The sequence below is a fragment of the Vicugna pacos genome, chromosome 16 (genome assembly GCF_048564905.1).
Source record: "Vicugna pacos chromosome 16, VicPac4, whole genome shotgun sequence".
Classification (NCBI taxonomy): domain Eukaryota; kingdom Metazoa; phylum Chordata; class Mammalia; order Artiodactyla; family Camelidae; genus Vicugna; species Vicugna pacos.
The window spans coordinates 35644950-35661765 of NC_133002.1; the positions used below are offsets into that span (position 1 = coordinate 35644950).

A 16816-nucleotide genomic window follows, 5' to 3' on the forward strand; every position below is an offset into this window, starting at 1 on the left:
GTTGATCGGTTTTTTTTCTCAAGTGAAGAGATCACTGCTTGGAGTGCTGTGATTTGCTAGCATTTCAGGTACGGTACGGATTGGCCCCATCACCAAATGTTAGAAATTATTGTTGAAAAAATAAGCTAGAGATGGGGTACTGCCTGTTTGTGAAGCCTGTATTACATTAAAATTATTTAATGGAGGGGAGGGTATAGCTCAAGTGATAGAGCGCATGTTTAGCATGCAGGAGCTCCTGGGTTCAATCCCCGGTACCTCTAAAAATAAAGAAATAAATAAACCTAATTACATTCCCTCCCCCCTCAAAAAAAAACCCTATATAAATAAATCACTCTTCAAAAATATTTTAAAAATTACTTAATGAACTTATATAAAAACACTTATTGAGTAATATGTTGGGTAGTGAGGCTAAGCCCTTATATTTCTTAGGATATAAGCTCCAACAGTTCAGGGTATTTTTCTGTTTAACTCACTGCTTTACTTTTTTTTTTTTTTTTTGGTGGCTTAGGTGCATTTTATTGGTTTTCTCACTGCTTTACTCTTAACATTTTGAACAGTGCCTAAACCATAGACAGGGCTCAGTAAATATTTGTTGAATGAGAGGATACATTCTACAGATATAACCTATGGTTCTCCAAGTGTAGTCCACAGACTCTGGGAGTGCCTGGGATGCTTTCAGGGAGTCTGCATGGTCAAGACTATTTTCATAATAATACTAAGACATTATTTGCTCTTTTTCACTGTGTTGGTCTTTTCACTGATGGTACAAAAGTGGATAAAACTGCTGGCATCGTAGCATGAATCAAGGCAGTGTGGCACCACCTTGTACCAGATTTGTATTCTTCATTGTCACACCTATGCAGTAAAAGAATTAAGAAGCCACATTCACTTAAGACTATCCTTGATAAAGCAGTACCAATGATTAATTTTATGAATCTCTCTCCTAGAGTATACGTGTTTTTAATGTTCTATCTGATGAAATGGAAGATGTACACAAAGCATTTCTGCTGCTTACTGAAGTACAGGGTTGTGCAATTGTTTGAGATGTGTGAGCTGAACTAGCTGCTTTTTTTCATAGAATACCATTTTTATTTGAAAGAATGACTGACAGAAAAACTGGGTATTCAGACTTGGATATTTGAATGAAATGAGCCTGCCACTTCAAGGAAAATCACTGAAGGAAAGTATTTCTGCCAATGATAAAATTTGAGCTTTCAGGCAAAAATTATAATTTTGGAAAGGGGAAATTTCACAAATCTGAAATTTGTGAAGGGGAGCAGAATGTGCCACCCCAAAATATGCTGATTTGGCATGTGGATTATTTGAGCTAAAGGTAATAACACCCAACAGACTCAGGACAAATTTTCACCTCTCCCAAACTACCTTAAAGAATTTAGTTAGGGGGCCTGTACCAAAAAGCTATTGCCAGAGATAACTTTTTTATCTGAAAGAAAAGTTATCTGTCACCATGGCTGGGCAAACTTCTAGTAACCAAACATCTGCTCTTCTCGTTCAGTGAACTGCCCTCGCAGCTTTGAAGCCCAGGCCCCTATCCCATTCTTCAGCTCAGGATGGCATGTATGTCTCAATTGCCTTATATGGGTCTCATTTTTAGGGGGCTCCCCTAAGTATAAAATTGGTTTTTCTCCTGTTAGTTTGTCTTACGTCTCAGTTTAATTAGTAGATCAGCCAAAGAACCAGAAGGGAAGAAGGGGAAGTTTTCTGCCCCTACATGAAAATGTATCCACCAGTAAGCTTGACAGCTTCACAAGACTGATGATATCAGTGATGATTTTAATATATATGATTTTAAAAATATTGAATAATAAAATGCACCCACATTTGGAAGATCTGTGTAACTCAGGAAACCAATATTTTCCAAATGGTTTCAGATTTCCCACTGCAACTAACCTTTAAGAAACTACCTAATTTGTTGAGTTTTACTAGTATCAAAGATTATCCACAACTATCTGAGAAGGATAAAAATACTCCTCCCTTTTCCACCTATGTATCTGTGTGACTACGTACCTTCTTCATTTCCTAGTCCAAAACAACAGCACAACAGAGAGAATGGGGAAGCAAATATCAGAATCCCAGCTGTTTTCTATTAAGCCAAACATGAAAGATATTTGCAAAATTGTAATATAATGCTACTCTACTTAGCAATTTTTGTTTTGGAAAGTGTATTTATATTTCATAAAATATAGTAACATGTAATGGTTTATTATTATTGTTTCAGGTGAATAAAAATTTTAAGAAATTTTAATTGTAATATCTAATCTGGTGACTGTAGCACATAAACCAAAGCTCTTTGGGTTCCTTAATCATTTGTAAGAATGTGAAGGGATCCTGAGAGCAACAAGTTTGAGAAAAGCTGCTTTGAGGTACGGGCACCTTACCTTATGAGGATCTCTACCTTACAGAAGAGGAAACAAAGATTTAAGACCAGTTTAAGGCCAACATGGTCAGTGTAGTACTGGGTAGGTATTGTACTCAGGTCATCTAACTCCAGAGCTTGCATCTGTTACCTTAACTTTTTCCTTGATATTACGTTTACTCAAATTATCTTTATGCAGGTAATTAATAGATACTTAAATAACGTTAAATAAAAAAAAAGCCTTCATCAACAGATTTTTCTTTCTTACTAACTAGCTGCACGATCCTTCCTTCGGCTTGTTTCCCAAGTGAAACTGGTGTGTGCTCGCCAGTCCCAGTTCGCTCGGACCATCTAGTTTTCGAATCTGACTTGGCATCGGCTTGATAATTCCGCTGGGGAGCTGCAACCTACGAGGCTCAAATGGGAACTCTCTCTGGACTTAGCTAGCCCCCAGTGCTCAAGATCTCGTACCTCTCCCTCGCACCTCTGGGCCCTCTTCCGGACCTTTAGGGACGCCCCTGGTCGCTGATTGGCTGGACCTGACAACGATGGGCGGGACGCGGCTCTGGATTGGACGTCAGAGGCTCTAGGCACCTCCCTCCGCCTGCGTGCACCCTGCAGCGCCCCTAGTGGCGGGGAATCCGGACTCCAGCCCGGGCCCGGGCAGGCCCGAACGAGCCGCCCGGGCTCGCGCCTGCCACTGAGAACCCCGGCCTGCGGGGGCGGGGTGTCCTGGGCACCCGGGATTGGTGTGTCAGCAGCCTTCTCCCGTCGTGCACCGGGGCACCGGCCGCTCACCCGGAAGGAGAAGCCCAGGCTCTGACTACACGGTGGGGCGCTGGCGGTGTCTCCGTGGGCGGTGGGCGCTGCTCTCAGGTGAGAGGACGTGGGCGGGGCCGCGGGGAGTGGGTGCTCTCAGGTGAGGGCCGAGGGTTTAAGGCGCAGCAGCGGCGCTTGGGCTGGGACCTTGCTTGACATCCTAGGGAAGGAGCAGTCTCACCTCCCGGGATGAAGGCGGGTGCTTGCTCGGCATCCAAGGAAGGAAACTTGGCTTTCCCATTTATTTTTAAAGTATAAATCAGCTTTCCTTCCCACGACCCAAGCTTAGTCGGCAAATGAGAGTAAGGACTATGTGGCCTTTTTGCTTCTAGTTTTTTAAGAATACAGGGGGAGTGGCTGGAGTAAAAGAGTTTGGGGACATTTCTTCAAACGCTAGGACTAGGAGTAATGGCAAGTATTTTACGGGGACACAGGAGGCACTTGCGCTAGATTGTGGTCGCCTTTCTATTCTTAACTTCCATATGGAAAGAGTGGCGGGTTACAAGTAAACAAAAGGATGGAGCAGAGCTGCTTGATTGAGACAGGTAGAGCTTGGTCAGACAGGAGCTGCTTCTACCAGCTGTAGGTGTTTAGGAAGGAGAGCTTATTGAGTTGCCATCTGTAGAATGGCGAAGAATGAGTAAGAAGGGATGGGAGTCTCGGTGGCTCTATATACTTTTATCATCTCATTTGTGTTTTAATGTATCTTAAGTATTTTGAATGAGAGGGGAAATGGTGGCGCTAAAGCCTTGGATTGTTACCTTGAATTGTTAAGACTTTGGATTGTTATGACATTCCTTTACAAGGAATCTACTTTGTTAACAGCAAACAACTGGGTTTTCCCTGGAGATATGCTGCTGGTACATGTGGAGAAAGAAAACTTCAGATGTGATTAAAAGGGCCCAGGAAATGTAGCTAGTGCTGAATGAGTTGCGTAAGTAGCTGAGAGGGTCACTGATTCTGTCCTTATTTGGATGACACATGGATCCATCTCCCAAATTATATAGAGAGCTAAAATTAAGAACTTCCTCCTTCCCCTCCAAGGGCAGAAAGGCGCTTCATTTCCTCCTGAGGAGAGGCATCTACAGGGAGGAAGCTGATGGAGAATAATAGTTGCTAGAAATTATTACTTGAAGTCTAGGTTTTTGTGTTTGTTCCAGTGTTTTAAAGGAAACTCTAAATGAAACTTTCTTAGAGGCCTTTAGATGTAAATTATTCAGTATTTTGGGTTTCCTAGGATTTTTTTTCAAAGCCAGTTTATAGCTATTTGTTTGTAAGTGGTATGAGCTTCAAAGGAGAGCAGAGGAACTCGCCCTCGGATGTGGTGCAGAGCCCGCGACTGATGAGCATTTAGTTACTAAATTATGGTCCTGAATTTGGCGGACCTTTTAAGGCACAGGAGATGTGAGAGCTCCACTGAGAGTGTGGATGACGATGATTCCCTTGTCATCATCTTTCCTGTCATTACTTTCATGAAAAGACACTTTAGTGTATTTTCTGTGCTGGCAGTTTACCAAATGCCTGAAAATAGGGAAAAAAAAAATCCTGTTTTAATCCAGAGAGGTTAATTTGCTCACAGTAAGTTGGCCTGCCTTGTTTTGTCACAGGCATTTGCCTGCTTACATCCAGGATGTTATACATCAGTTGTTACAGAATTGGAATTTCTTACCTTTCAGTTCAGGACCCCTCTGTGGTGGGTGACTGCATCAGATGAAAAATCAAAATGTCAGCAAGAATACTGTTTAAGATAGTATTGCAGTCACAAAAATCTCCAGTTTGCTAGATGGTGTAGTCCAACTTTGTCCTGTATCACGCAGCCTCGTCTCTGCGGTGTCTGTGCAGAGAGACCTTTTGGTATATTGGGAAGGACTGGGAAAGCTGTGTACTCTTCTAATTTTGTGGTGTAAATGAGTTCCTCTTCTCTTGAACGTTAGCCTTGTGTTAGTACAACATAAAATAGAAGGAAACTCATTACACGCTCTTCTAATGGTAAGGCAGAACTAATAAGAGAATGTGTTTAAAATTAATTGTGGGACTGTAAAAATGAGTGGGTGTGTGAATGGGCACGGGGTGGGAGGAGAGGGAGCGCTTAGAGATAGTCTTGTTTTCCCAGGAGCCAGCCTGGATCGTTTGTTGGCAGTACATATTGGCTGAAGTCAGTTTTCATTTCAAGGTAAATTGGAAAGGGAAATTAAAGCTTATTGTTCTGCACTTAAGAGAGGAGAAGAGGGTGGAGGCAGCAGCAGCCAGAGTGGATGCTGCTGGTGTGGTTCTAGGAGCAACAAGATTAGTGCTGTATTTTAACAGAAGGTGACATCATGGGCCCCTTTGGATTTGAATAACCCTGTGCTGCAGCCTTCATGATCCCCTTGTCGGAGTGGGCGATGTCGCTGCACATGTAAACTGCCACACTGGGGGAAATCAGTGGCTTAGGCTTTAATGAATCTTTGCAAAGGAGCGGAAAACATCCTGAGTCGACCTGTGCAGCTGTGGGGTGCTTGGGCAGAGGTACAAACTGGGTGGCATGTCGCGAGAGAGGAAATGTTTAGACCCATTGGCTTGGGTTCCCGAGATCGGATTAGGTAAGGTCACAACTGGGCAGCCCACTCAGGTGCCCCTGGAACTCTCCAACTCTGAGGTGTACCTCCGAGGCAGTGACTGTGCTTAGCAAGACAAAGAGAGATTTAGGTGCACTGGTGTTTGTGGGGGCCTGGTTGTCTCTAAGCATCCAGGAGGGGGCAATGTGAGGCTCCGTGGCAGAGCTGTGCTGTGTGTGCCCACAGACACTGCCTGCCTGCAGTCCTCAGGAAGAAAGGTTTTACAACCCAGACTGCCTGTTCTGGCTGCCTGAGGCGACACTGTGCAGACCTGAACGTGTTTTGCCCAGAGGTGGTCTGGTTAAGGGTCCCCGCTGCTGTGGTCTGAGAAGGGAGGCAAATCCCCCAGGGCTTTCAACTTTGCATTGAGCTTAGGTGGGGGAATTTTTTGCTTCCTCTTAAGTTTTACACAAGAACAAAAAAAGGTGCCTGGCTTTCCCCAGGGGGGGGCGTGTCGATGACAGTTTCAGGGTTTTGCCCTGGCAGAGTGGTAAGAGCAGAAGCATACTAACAGTGACGGCCCTGTGTCTTCTGTCCCTCCTCAGGTGTTTCCTTCCAATGGGCTTTTGGTGTAGGATGTTGGAGAACCAAGAGCAGGAGGTAAGCATGTGGTCACCAGGAACAGGTGGGTAAAAGTTTGAGGGGATTTGGGAGATTCGAATATTGCTTGGCGGTGTTCTTCTGACAGTAACACCCAGGTGGTTTTGATGAGCTCAAAGTAAAGCCAGAAGGAAATAGTAGAAAAGGTGTTACTGGGAAATGGGGTTCCATTTTCACTAACTTTTCCATTCGTTGGAATGTACTAGAATGTAAGCTTCATAAGGGCAAGGATTTTTGTCTCTTCATGTTCTGTGCCAGGTGCCTTAGAACAGTGCCTGCCACCTAGAGGGTGGTCGGTAAATATTTGTTCAATTGAATGAATAAATGAACAAATGAATGAGAGTTGAGGCTGGGTGGAAAAGTCTGGCAACCTGTGTGTCAAAGCTGCCTTACCGTGGGGCTGAGCTGAAGCTGAAGGAGCGTTTCTTACCTCCAGGAGGTGATCACTGTGCGTGTTCAGGACCCCCGTGTGCAGAATGAGGGCTCCTGGAATTCATATGTGGATTATAAGATATTTCTTCACGTAAGTGCATCAAACTTCAGTATTGGGGTCAACGCTGTCCAGGGCTGAAGGCCAGTGCTGAGTCAACCTGTTTGTGGATGTTTTGACAGAAGAAAAGGAGGAAGGAGAGGAAAGAGAGCCTGGAGTTGCCTTCAGGCTGCTTGGAGCCCCTGGTCAGGACTGTGGCTTGGTGGCTTGGGTCCTCAGCCGGAGTGACTGTGGGGAGTTCATGTGAACTTGGACTTTTCCCACTAAACCTTTTTCGTGTGCTTCTGCCTGTAGACCAACAGCAAGGCCTTTACTGCCAAGACGTCCTGTGTGCGTCGCCGCTACCGGGAGTTCGTGTGGCTGAGAAAGCAGCTGCAGAGAAATGCTGGTTTAGTGTGAGTTTGCTCTTGCTTCCTCCTTGGCTCCGACTCTGGCTTTTTAGGTGCTTACTTGGCAACTGGAATTGATGATGAAGAAAACTTGGCATGTACTAAGGAAATTCAGAAATGTGCTCTTAAATTATATTTTCAAGTCAGTGAAAAAAGTAAAGACAGGGGTCTTCTGTCTGATATTTTGACCTAACAAAGCCAAACAAATAACAAAAATATTTTTCTTGTTTTATATCATGGGACTAAACAAATGTACTGCTAGCTTTTTAAGTGTGCCTATTACTGGTTGTCAGGAACTTTTTAGCGCCTGGACTATTTTGACAGGTGGTGTTCCTGTCCATTTGATATGTAAAAATTGTTTGTTTGTTTGTTTTTACTTTTTTGTGTGGGGACTTTTATCCAGAGATATGAGACTGAGAGCCTCAGGAAAAGCAGTGTTGTTCACTCCTCACTTACATCCAAATAGTCCTAAAACCATGGAGACAGTTTAGAACATGACTCCACCACAGCGTGGGCACTCAACGCTCTGGTGACTGTTGATGACCCGGCCAGTTAGTTAACGTGTGGGACTGAGGAGGCCACTGTCATGAGTCAGGCCCTCATAAGCCAGTAGGCACTTCCTCTGAGCAGATCCTGCACCGTCCAGTCTGGCTTGTTGTTGTTAAAGCATGCGGCATGCTTCAGCGGAGAGGCTAGGGAGGCTTAAAGATTTTGCGGATGATTTGCTGCAACTCAGCTACCTCTAGAAAATTCCAAGCATGTACCTTCTGGGATTGGAGAAGGTGGTCGTAATTTACACACAAGGACTCAACATTCTCCATGTCTCCATGTCCAAGTTTCTTCCTTTTAAAGTAATAGCTGATGGTGGGAGTGGGTTTTGTAACCAGTGTAGTTTAGCAGCATGCAGTTTTTAAGTCAGAGACTTGGCGTGGATACCAGCTCTGCTGCTTGCTATGCTGTGTGACTTTGGGAAATTTACTAAACTTGGGTTCTATTCCTTAGCACTCAGATGGGGGCACTAATATCTTTCTTGTGGGGTTTTGGGGAGGATTAAATGAAGTAAGGTTTGTAAACCAGCACAGTGCCTGACACGCAATGTGGGCCCCCTTCCGCTGCCACCTTATTAAGTGCTATTTGTATTGATTTGTGCCTCTGTTTAGGGAATTTGCTTGATCAGGGACTGGAATGACTGTCTTGGATGATACGCTTACCTTGGGTGTTACATTATGTGATCTCACAGGCCTGTACCAGAACTTCCTGGGAAGTCAACCTTCTTTGGCAGCTCAGATGAGTTCATTGAGAAGCGGCGACAAGGTCTGCAGCACTTCCTTGAAAAGTGAGTGTGCTTGGCGGCCTGGCACTTGCCTCCCGGAGAGGGGGCGGGGTGTGGGGAGGTGCCGGGCCGGGTGGCCCCTGGAACACGGAAGCACGCATGTGTTAGATGCTTTTGTTGCACCCTCATGCCTTCAGTGCTCACTCAGGCCAAAGCCCTTCAGAGGAACTGGGGAGAGCCACTGCTCAGAGTGATGCGCTGTGTTGCACTATTTGTGTTTGGCCCAGAGTCCTGCAGAGTGTGGTCCTCCTGTCAGACAGCCAGTTACACCTCTTCCTGCAAAGCCAGCTCTCGGTGCCTGAGATAGAAGCCTGTGTCCAGGGCCGAAGCCCCATGTCCGTTTCAGATGCCATTCTTCACTATGCTATGTCAAACTGTGGCTGGGCCCAGGAAGAGAGGCGGGGCTCTTCTCACCTGGCTAAAGGAGACCCGCCTAAGAGGTAACTGCAGACTCTTTTCTGAAGCACCAGGGGCTGGGGATGCTGTGATCTGGGCCCATGAGGTATCCACTGGTAGAGAAAGTCATGTCCCAGGGCTGGTAGCCTTTCAGAAGAGGCCCGTGCACATCCCATGTTCTCTCCCACGCCCAGGGTTCTGTGGGGGCTGGGGGCCCATCCCTGGGGAGCAGGCTCTCCTATTGGAACCTGGGGAGAAAGAACAGAAGGCTTTCTTATTTGGTTTGTTCTTTATCCACTACCGCTCACCCCCGTTTTCTTTAAAAAACAACTTTATTGAAATACAATTCGCATACGTAGAATTCACTCTTTTAGTGTACAGTTCAGTAGTTTTTAGTTTATTCACAAAGTTGTGCAGCCATCAGTCACCACAGTCAATTCTAGAACAATTTCATCACCCCAGAAGAAGTCGTGTACTCATCAGCAGTGACTCCCCATTTTCCCCACCCCCCAGCCCTGGCCACCACTGTCTACTTTCCGTGTCTATGGATTCACCCATTCTGGACATTTCACACAGATGGAGTCCCATGATATGTGGTCTTTTGTGACTGGCTTCTCTCACTTAGCGCACTTTCATGGTGCATCCGCATTGTATGTGTGTCAGCACTTTATTCCTTTCTACGGCTGAGTAATATTCTGCCATGTGGCTAGACCTCCTTTTGATGTCCATTCACTTGTGTTTGTCCTTTCATTTTTGTTCATCTGTTCATGCCCTTTGTTTCCCTTTCCCACTCTTTTCCAGTTGCTGCTTTCTTCCAAGATCAGGCAGGAGGAGCTCTTCCTCACCGCCTCCCGGGGAAGAAAAGGACCACTTCGAGGTGTGGACTCCTGTTGTTGACTCTGAGGCGCCTTCCTTGGAGAGCCACCCGCTCCCGCCGCCCTCCTCCCCGTCATGCTGTGGTTTTGCAAGACCTGATGAGGGAATCTCTGCTCCTCAGCCTGTGAGGAGGGCCGTGGGAGGCGACCATGCTGTGCCTTTGGACCCTGGTCAGTTGGAAATAGCTTTAGAAAAGTGAGCTCTGGTCGGAGCACTGGGTTGTGCTCTGAGGCGGACGAAGAAGATACGGGCAGGGAGACTTGCTCAAGTGGGGCCGGGCACAGGCAGGTGGTGGGGAGGCTGGGCTGCTTCGTGTCTTCCCGTTGCCTCTGCTCTGGATTGGGTGCGTGGAGGGCGGTCACAACAACTCCTCAAGCTTCCTGCATAGGAATAGACACTGTGCAGATGCTTGTAAGTTAAGCACAAGGCCCAGGGGTTGTTGGTTTTGAACTGAACTCCATATTTACTCTCCTGGAGCTGAATTTCTTTAGAGGTTTGTTAATGGGCCCAGGAGCACTGTCTCAGGTGACCGGTTTTGGGGATCTGTAGGTGGCAGGTTTTAAGCTGCCGTATTGAATATTGTTCCACCAGGAATGCTTGTGCACTGTATTCCCACTGGCTCTGTTTTTGCTGCAGCCCCTGGAGCACTTTGTTTCTGGGAGGCTGGCCCCTTGCCTACCTCCTTGCATGGACAGGGGGGTGAATATTTATTCTCCCACCTCCTTGCTTTCCCTCCACTAACACCACTGAACGGAACGGTGCTGTGAGGCCTGTCGCTGGGGTTTCCTGTGCATCCCAAGACCTCAGCCTGGCTGTGTGGGGCCTGAGACCCATGAAATAGCTCAAGGCCATCCATGAAAGACAAGGGGCCAGAGGAGAGGGAACGGCCCAGGGGGCTTTGTTTTGGAAAGGCTGCCCTGGGCTGTCACTGTCTCTCTGGTTATAAAGCAGAGACGTGACTGTCTTCTCTGCAGGGTTAGCGTGGGCTCCTTTCTTTTTCGGATCCTTTTCTTCTCCCTTAGTAACAGCTCCCTGCCCCCAGGGCTTCAGCCACCACAGTGTCCCTCTGCTGTGATGTAGGGAGGCCGTATGTTCAATCCAGTGGCGTGCAGGGGCTTTGTTTCTGCCTGGAGAGAGGGCTCTGGGGATGGAGATGAGGAACAACACGCCTGCCTTCAGACAATGAGGCATTCTGCCCTCCTGCTGCCGTAATTCTCTCCACCGAGAGCCAGAGCCGCGAGGAGGTGAGTGCCGCTGGCATTCTGCCTCGCTCTGCACTTGGGTTTGCGTGTGTGGTTCTTCTTCTCGCCCGCTCCTCCCTCTGGCCATCCCACCCTGTCCCCGGGCTCTTTTACTACCAGCCTATGCTGTGGGACTGTCATGGCATTTAGTTCAGAGTTGAGGGGCTTTGGCCTGAAATAAAATTCAAGTGTTTAAGACTGTTGTGGCAATTGGTGTCTAACAAGCTGTAGCAGTGGAGGAGGGAGTGAGGGCTTCCATAAATCATGAGTTTATCAGCGTGGAAATAATGGTTCAGAACCGTGCGTGGCAGCTCTCCTGCATTGTGTGTGCAGCTCAAGTTCACCATTGGAGGAAGAATTGCCTTCCAAAGAGCTAGGATCCAGCTCTTCTCACAGTTCTGGGCACGAACCTTGTTAGGTATAATTTACCTGATGCCGCTTCCATCCTCGCAGCCTGTCTGCGGTGCCAGGTGCTGAAAGAGAAATAAAGTTTGTCAACAGGCAGATGCAGAGTCCTGGCTGGGACGCATCTCTCTTTCCTGCCCGCCTCCCCTGGGTCTCTCCTTTATATGATGCAGCAGAGCAAGGCGAGGATAGAAAACCCACAGAGGCAAATCCAAAATGTCAAAAGAAGTTCATTTAAAAGGGGAAAAAAACTCCATACACAACCCTCACAAAAACCCGACAGATGCTAAGCTAATGGCATCCGCTCTGCCGATTGGTGGGGATGACTCATGAATATTAATAAGTCCAATGCTCCAAATGGTGCAGCTGTGAACCCAGCTGTGCCTGAAGCTCTCTGATCTCAAAACTTCCAGACAGGAGCCGGAGGTGGTCTGTGTCAATTCCCTACTCAGCCAAAAAACAGCAAGCCGGGTTGGCCTTCTTCTGTTCGCTCCTTTCTTCCTGGAGTTGGTGCTCAGCAGCTCGTTCTGCCAGCAGGGTAGGCTGCGGGGACAGCAGGAGCCATTCAAAGACACGGATGCGATTTTTCTGACTGCCGGCTTTTTTAATGATCCATTAACAACCATGCATCCAACAGCACCTCAGTTAATCTAAGGCCAGGCACCATCCCCTCACTATCTTGCGCAGAGTTGAGTGTAGGCCATGGAAGGAGATGTCCTGAGGGGAAGAGTTTTTCTAAGAACACAGGCCTGGAGTTACCAGAAAAATAAAGATGGATTTTCCTCTCCATTTAGGCAGTACCATCTGCTCACGTTTTGCTCTGTCCCTGTGTGTACTGAGGGCTGGCCACCGTGGTTGATGGCCTCTGTACGGAAGATGGGGGGTGCTAACGGGGGAGGGGTTGGTCCATGGAGCTGCTTTGTAGAATGGAAGTATTTTTTGTTAGAATTTAGATTTAAAGTAGGTTCTGTGCCTAACTTACAGTCACCTTTCTTCTGACAGCTCCTTCCATGGCCCAAGTCTAGTCATCTGTTACCCAGGATAAGTGATTCCAAGCTCATGGGTTTTGTTTTGTTTGGTGGAAGGAGGGGGTGTGTGTGTATGTGAGTGGAGGAGGGGGTAGGTTTTCTTGTATGAAAGTAGTAAGTTTCATACGCATCGTTTTATTTGACCACAGTGCCCAATGAGGAGAGCAGGCAAGTATTAAACTCATTTTCTAGCTGAGGAAACCGGGCTGAGCATGGTTTTTAAAAGGCATGTTTTTAGATGGTGGTAGAATATACTCATGTGAGAGGTACTTTCCAAATTCTATAAAATAAGGTGTTTTTTTACCCCCCAAAAAACTTAAAAAAAAAACCCCACCGCTACTTGAGGGAAAAAAAATTCCCTCTGCAAAACTTTTCAGAGTTGTTCTTAGAAATCAGAGCTCCTCCACAATCCTCAGTTTTCTGACCGTTAAGGCTTTAGAGCCATACCCCCAAGTCCTAGGTACCCTGTACCCCCTCTGGTAGCTTTGCCTAGGAGATGACTTTTTAACAGTCTGATTGGACACTCAGCTCCGTGTTTGTGAATTTCTTTATATGCCTCAGCTCTTGCTGAATATTTTTAACACCTTAGGGTTTGGGAGGATGCAAGGTTGGAGGCAGGAGTGGAAACAGACCAGCTCCTGGCCTGCCTCGTAGAGGCCCCAGGAGCGTTCATTAGGGGCCCGTGTGGCATCTGCGGATTTGTGTGGGAGCCGCCAGCTGAGATGCAGCTAAAGCCAAGCAGGTAGCCACTGCAGCACAGGATGGTGTGTCCTCAGTTGTACCTGGGCACTGATCATAAGCCGCCTCTCCTGGGTAGCCCTCTGCCAGCAGGTACTGAGCCCTGCAGAGGGCGCATGGCCTGGTTCAGGGTAAGCTTTCTCTGAACTGTGGATGAGCATCCCTCTTCCTGCTCTCTTTACCACTTCTTTCCTGAGAGTTTCCTCAGTCTGCGTTGGAAGCCCCCACCCACCTCCTATCTCTCATCTGCTCCCTGCCCCAGCTCTTCTAAGAAACTCTTTTCAGGAACTGCTACGAAGACCAGGTATGCATATGGCTTACCACAGGGCAGGGCAGCAGGGGCCAGTCCTAGCATCTTCTAGAGAAATAATTTATGGGGGAAACCAGTTCCAGCACAGTAATGGCTGGATTTGGAGCTTAGAAAGCTGGAACCTCAAATTTCAAGATAAATAAACATGGACCATTTCTGTTCAAAAGTATAATAAGAGCCACACATTTTAGGAGATGGTGCGCTCCTGACTCAGCAGAGTGAATGTACTTCCATTCAGGGGAGACCTGGTCCCTTTCCACAAGCAAAAGAGAAAAACAAGGGGAACTGACATTGCCGTGAAAGAGGCAGGAAGGATGAACGGGGTGAATGAGATGCGAAGCTAGTGGGAGAACGAAAGGACTCCCCGAAAGTCTTCAAGGATTTTTTCCCCTTGGAAGGGCAGGAACACGAGACGCTGCTGTTATCTTTGGGTTATGGGAAGCTGCCAGCCAAGACTTATCCTCTGTGGCTGTCAAGTCCCTCCTTCCTGTCTTCAGCCAAGCACTTTTTCCTTCAAGCCATCCTTTCGAATCTAGTTACATCCCTCGTAAGTGCTCTAGCCCTGTGTGTGTCCCTTCCCCTGGTGGCCGTGTTGATGTGGGAAGCCAGGCCACTAGCAGCCTGACTGAATCCCTCCAGCAGAAGGCCCAGAGTAGTAAGAGCCCGAGGCGGTTTGCTGGAGGCGATGCAACCTGCCTGCTATGAGCTACGAGACTTAGATATATTCTACCAATTAGGGTACATCTGTTAGCAGCGCTGAAAGGCGGGCACTGTCTCTTTAAGATCCATCCCACTCCTCTCCTTGAGTGATGAGGGCTGGGATCACAGGGGAGTCAGATGCTGATTAAACAGTCCTACTGCCGCGCTCTGTTAGAAAATTACTGTAATTATGATCTAGTCCCAGCAGAGGGATGAGTTCCAATCCTGCTAATAACCCTTCCAGGTGCCTCAGACTCAGGGCCCAGGGGAGGCGGCACCGACAGCGCTCTGGCTGGCATCGGGGCCAGCGGTGGCCCTCCTGACCGGCCTCTGCAGGCAAGGACGACAAAGACACCGGACCCCTCATCCTCTCTTGGGTTTTGGTGGTTTTGCTTTATTTTTTCGATTCTTGACAGAGCTCCTAGGAGTCTTTTTGTATGAGAAAACTTTCCCCTAAGCTAACACGAAGGACCAGGAGAATCACAGCCGCGAGATGACAGTCTGTCCTGACTCCCCGCTTCTGCCCGGGATCTGCCGTCGGCGCTGCACCATCCCCAGCGCGAAGCGCAGGGACCCGGCGCGGGCCCTCGGCTGCAGCGACCTGCCGTGCCCTTTCTGTGAACCTGTTTCTTGCTCTGAAGTAGTACACAGTGTCCACCTCCGTCCTGGTCAAGACTTCCTTTTAGACTTCTGCCACAGAAACAGGGAAACAAGGATGGTAACTTCCGCGCTCCAAACAGCAGGGACTGGCTGTGACGGAGCTCTAAATCATCAAGTACCGGCTTCTCCATTCAAGCACCATTCTTACAGTGCAAACCTGCAGCCGTGCAGGCCAGTAAGTCTCAAAGTCTCCTGTGGAGCATGAGGGCTGGCTTGCTGGTTCTTAAACCCTGAGGAATTCATGGCATTTAAACTCTGTGTCTTCCCAACCTAGCCATAACCCATCACACAGTCCAGTGACTAAAGTTAAAACTTCTAGAAGGCAGGGCAGCTTCTCTGTGCTTGGCCCTCCGCACACCCAAATGCCCTGAAGTAGTGGTTCTCAACCAGGGGCGGTTTTGTTCCCAGGGGACCTTGGACAATGTCTAGAAACATTTTTAGTTGTCAGAATGGGAGGGGGGACTGGAGGGGCCAGTAGTACTGGCATCTACTGGATAGAGACCAGGGGTGCTGCTGAACATCCAGCGGTGCCCCCAGGAATGTAAAATTATCTGGCCCAAATGTCAGTAGTGCCAGGTTGAGAAGCCCTGTATTAATGGAGTGAAGTAAGCTCCAAGTTCTCTCCCACAAACCTCCACTGCACTGCCTTGGAGATGTGGAAGAAATGCTCTCAATTCTCCAGATGCTAGGTGTTTTCCAGAAGGAGGTAGATATTAATGACAGGCCCAGCAGAGCGCCCACCCACCGGAGGCATCCAGTAAATGTAGGCGGGGGTGCATGTGCCACCCTGGTGATTCAGGGCAGAGCAATGCCAGTGCCTGACTGTGGGCAAAAGGGAGGAGTCTGTAGCCTGTTTTCTGTTCCATGATCATGTGTTGGGGATAAAAGGTGGCCAGCTGCTCACCATCAGGTTAAGAGTGTCTACAGTGGAACCAGATGCCCTCTTTGAGGACAAGCACTAGAAGAGAAGCCTCTTGGAACTCACTCCCATCCCTGGAGGCAAGGACTTGGGATACTGTTGCCCAGAGCCACAAAAATGCTTCCCTCCGTGGCACACTGCCAAGTGGCGAGGTGGTGGGCTGTGATGGGTCCCATGAGGGAAATGAACACACACAGCTGCTGACAGCCGGTCAGCCCCACAGGCAGCTCTACACCAGAGATACCAGGCCTCTCAGAACAGCCTGGGAATCAGGGAAAGAAAGCCTAGTTGGCAGAGTTTGCCTAGGAGCTGGGTCTGCTGGGGAGAGGACTTCATTAGAAGGGAGGTTGCCAAGCGTTGTACTAGGAGAGCCAGGTCATCTCTGTCTACCGTGCCCTCCTCTGCTGACTTGGCAACCCATTCTGCCATAGTTTCTAAGTGACCACTCATCTCAGTTTATACCTGAGGTCATGGCATCCTTATTAATAACGTCCCCTTTCAGTCTCAAAAATGTCTCTGTTTGGAAAATTATATAGTTGCTCTATTAACTGTACTTTAGTTTCCTCTAACACTATAGGGTTTTTTGTTTTTTTTGGGGGGGAGGCATTATATTTATAAAAGGTTTTGGTACAAAATGGGCTGCATCTTAAAATATATCATTATTTGAATCTCAAAAGCACTGCAAAAGGGTGGTCATCAATTCATTCTAACTGAAAAAAAAAAACAAACCCTCAAAAAACAAAAGCACGTTTTCTGAACAGTTAGTTTTGGATAAGAAAATAGGGAGAATAATTCAAATCCCTTGAAGAAGAAAAATCTGTTTTAGTTGTAAGTGTCAAACTCCCTACCCAATCTCTGTAAATTCTAACGGGGAATGAAATAGCTGGGCAGGAGGGAGGGGCAGGCAAAGGACTATGGTAATCCACAAACTAGAAAATT

At 47.6% G+C, this 16816-nt stretch overlaps 1 protein-coding gene across 5 annotated transcripts; it reads left to right on the forward strand.

The window, feature by feature from the left end:
- Window positions 1-3106: 3106 nt before the first annotated feature.
- Window positions 3107-11314, forward strand: SNX11 (sorting nexin 11). 5 transcript variants are annotated; one of them, XM_072938867.1, is made up of 9 exons: window positions 3148-3253; window positions 4022-4130; window positions 5310-5369; window positions 6339-6393; window positions 6830-6916; window positions 7178-7278; window positions 8513-8608; window positions 8833-9045; window positions 9803-11314. In XM_072938867.1, exons 4-9 carry the CDS (start codon window positions 6352-6354, stop codon window positions 10074-10076), a joined length of 813 nt encoding a protein of 270 aa, XP_072794968.1. In that variant the 5' UTR covers window positions 3148-3253; window positions 4022-4130; window positions 5310-5369; window positions 6339-6351; the 3' UTR covers window positions 10077-11314. The 5 variants fall into 5 exon arrangements, with proteins under 5 accessions (XP_031541949.1, XP_006214259.1, XP_072794969.1 ...); XM_072938868.1 differs by lacking the exon at window positions 6830-6916 and having other exon boundaries at window positions 3147-3253; XM_015247959.3 differs by lacking the exon at window positions 4022-4130 and having other exon boundaries at window positions 3147-3253.
- The last annotated feature ends 5502 nt before the right edge of the window (window positions 11315-16816 follow it).

Coding starts and splice junctions, on each gene's coding strand:
- SNX11 (XM_006214197.4), top strand. CDS start 6,352: ATGGGCTTTTGGTGTAGGATGTTGGAGAACCAAGAGCAGGAG. Junction 7,279..8,512: donor CAGAGAAATGCTGGTTTAGT/GTGAGTTTGCTC, acceptor GTGATCTCACAG/GCCTGTACCAGAACTTCCTG. Junction 9,046..9,802: donor AAAGGAGACCCGCCTAAGAG/GTAACTGCAGAC, acceptor ACTCTTTTCCAG/TTGCTGCTTTCTTCCAAGAT.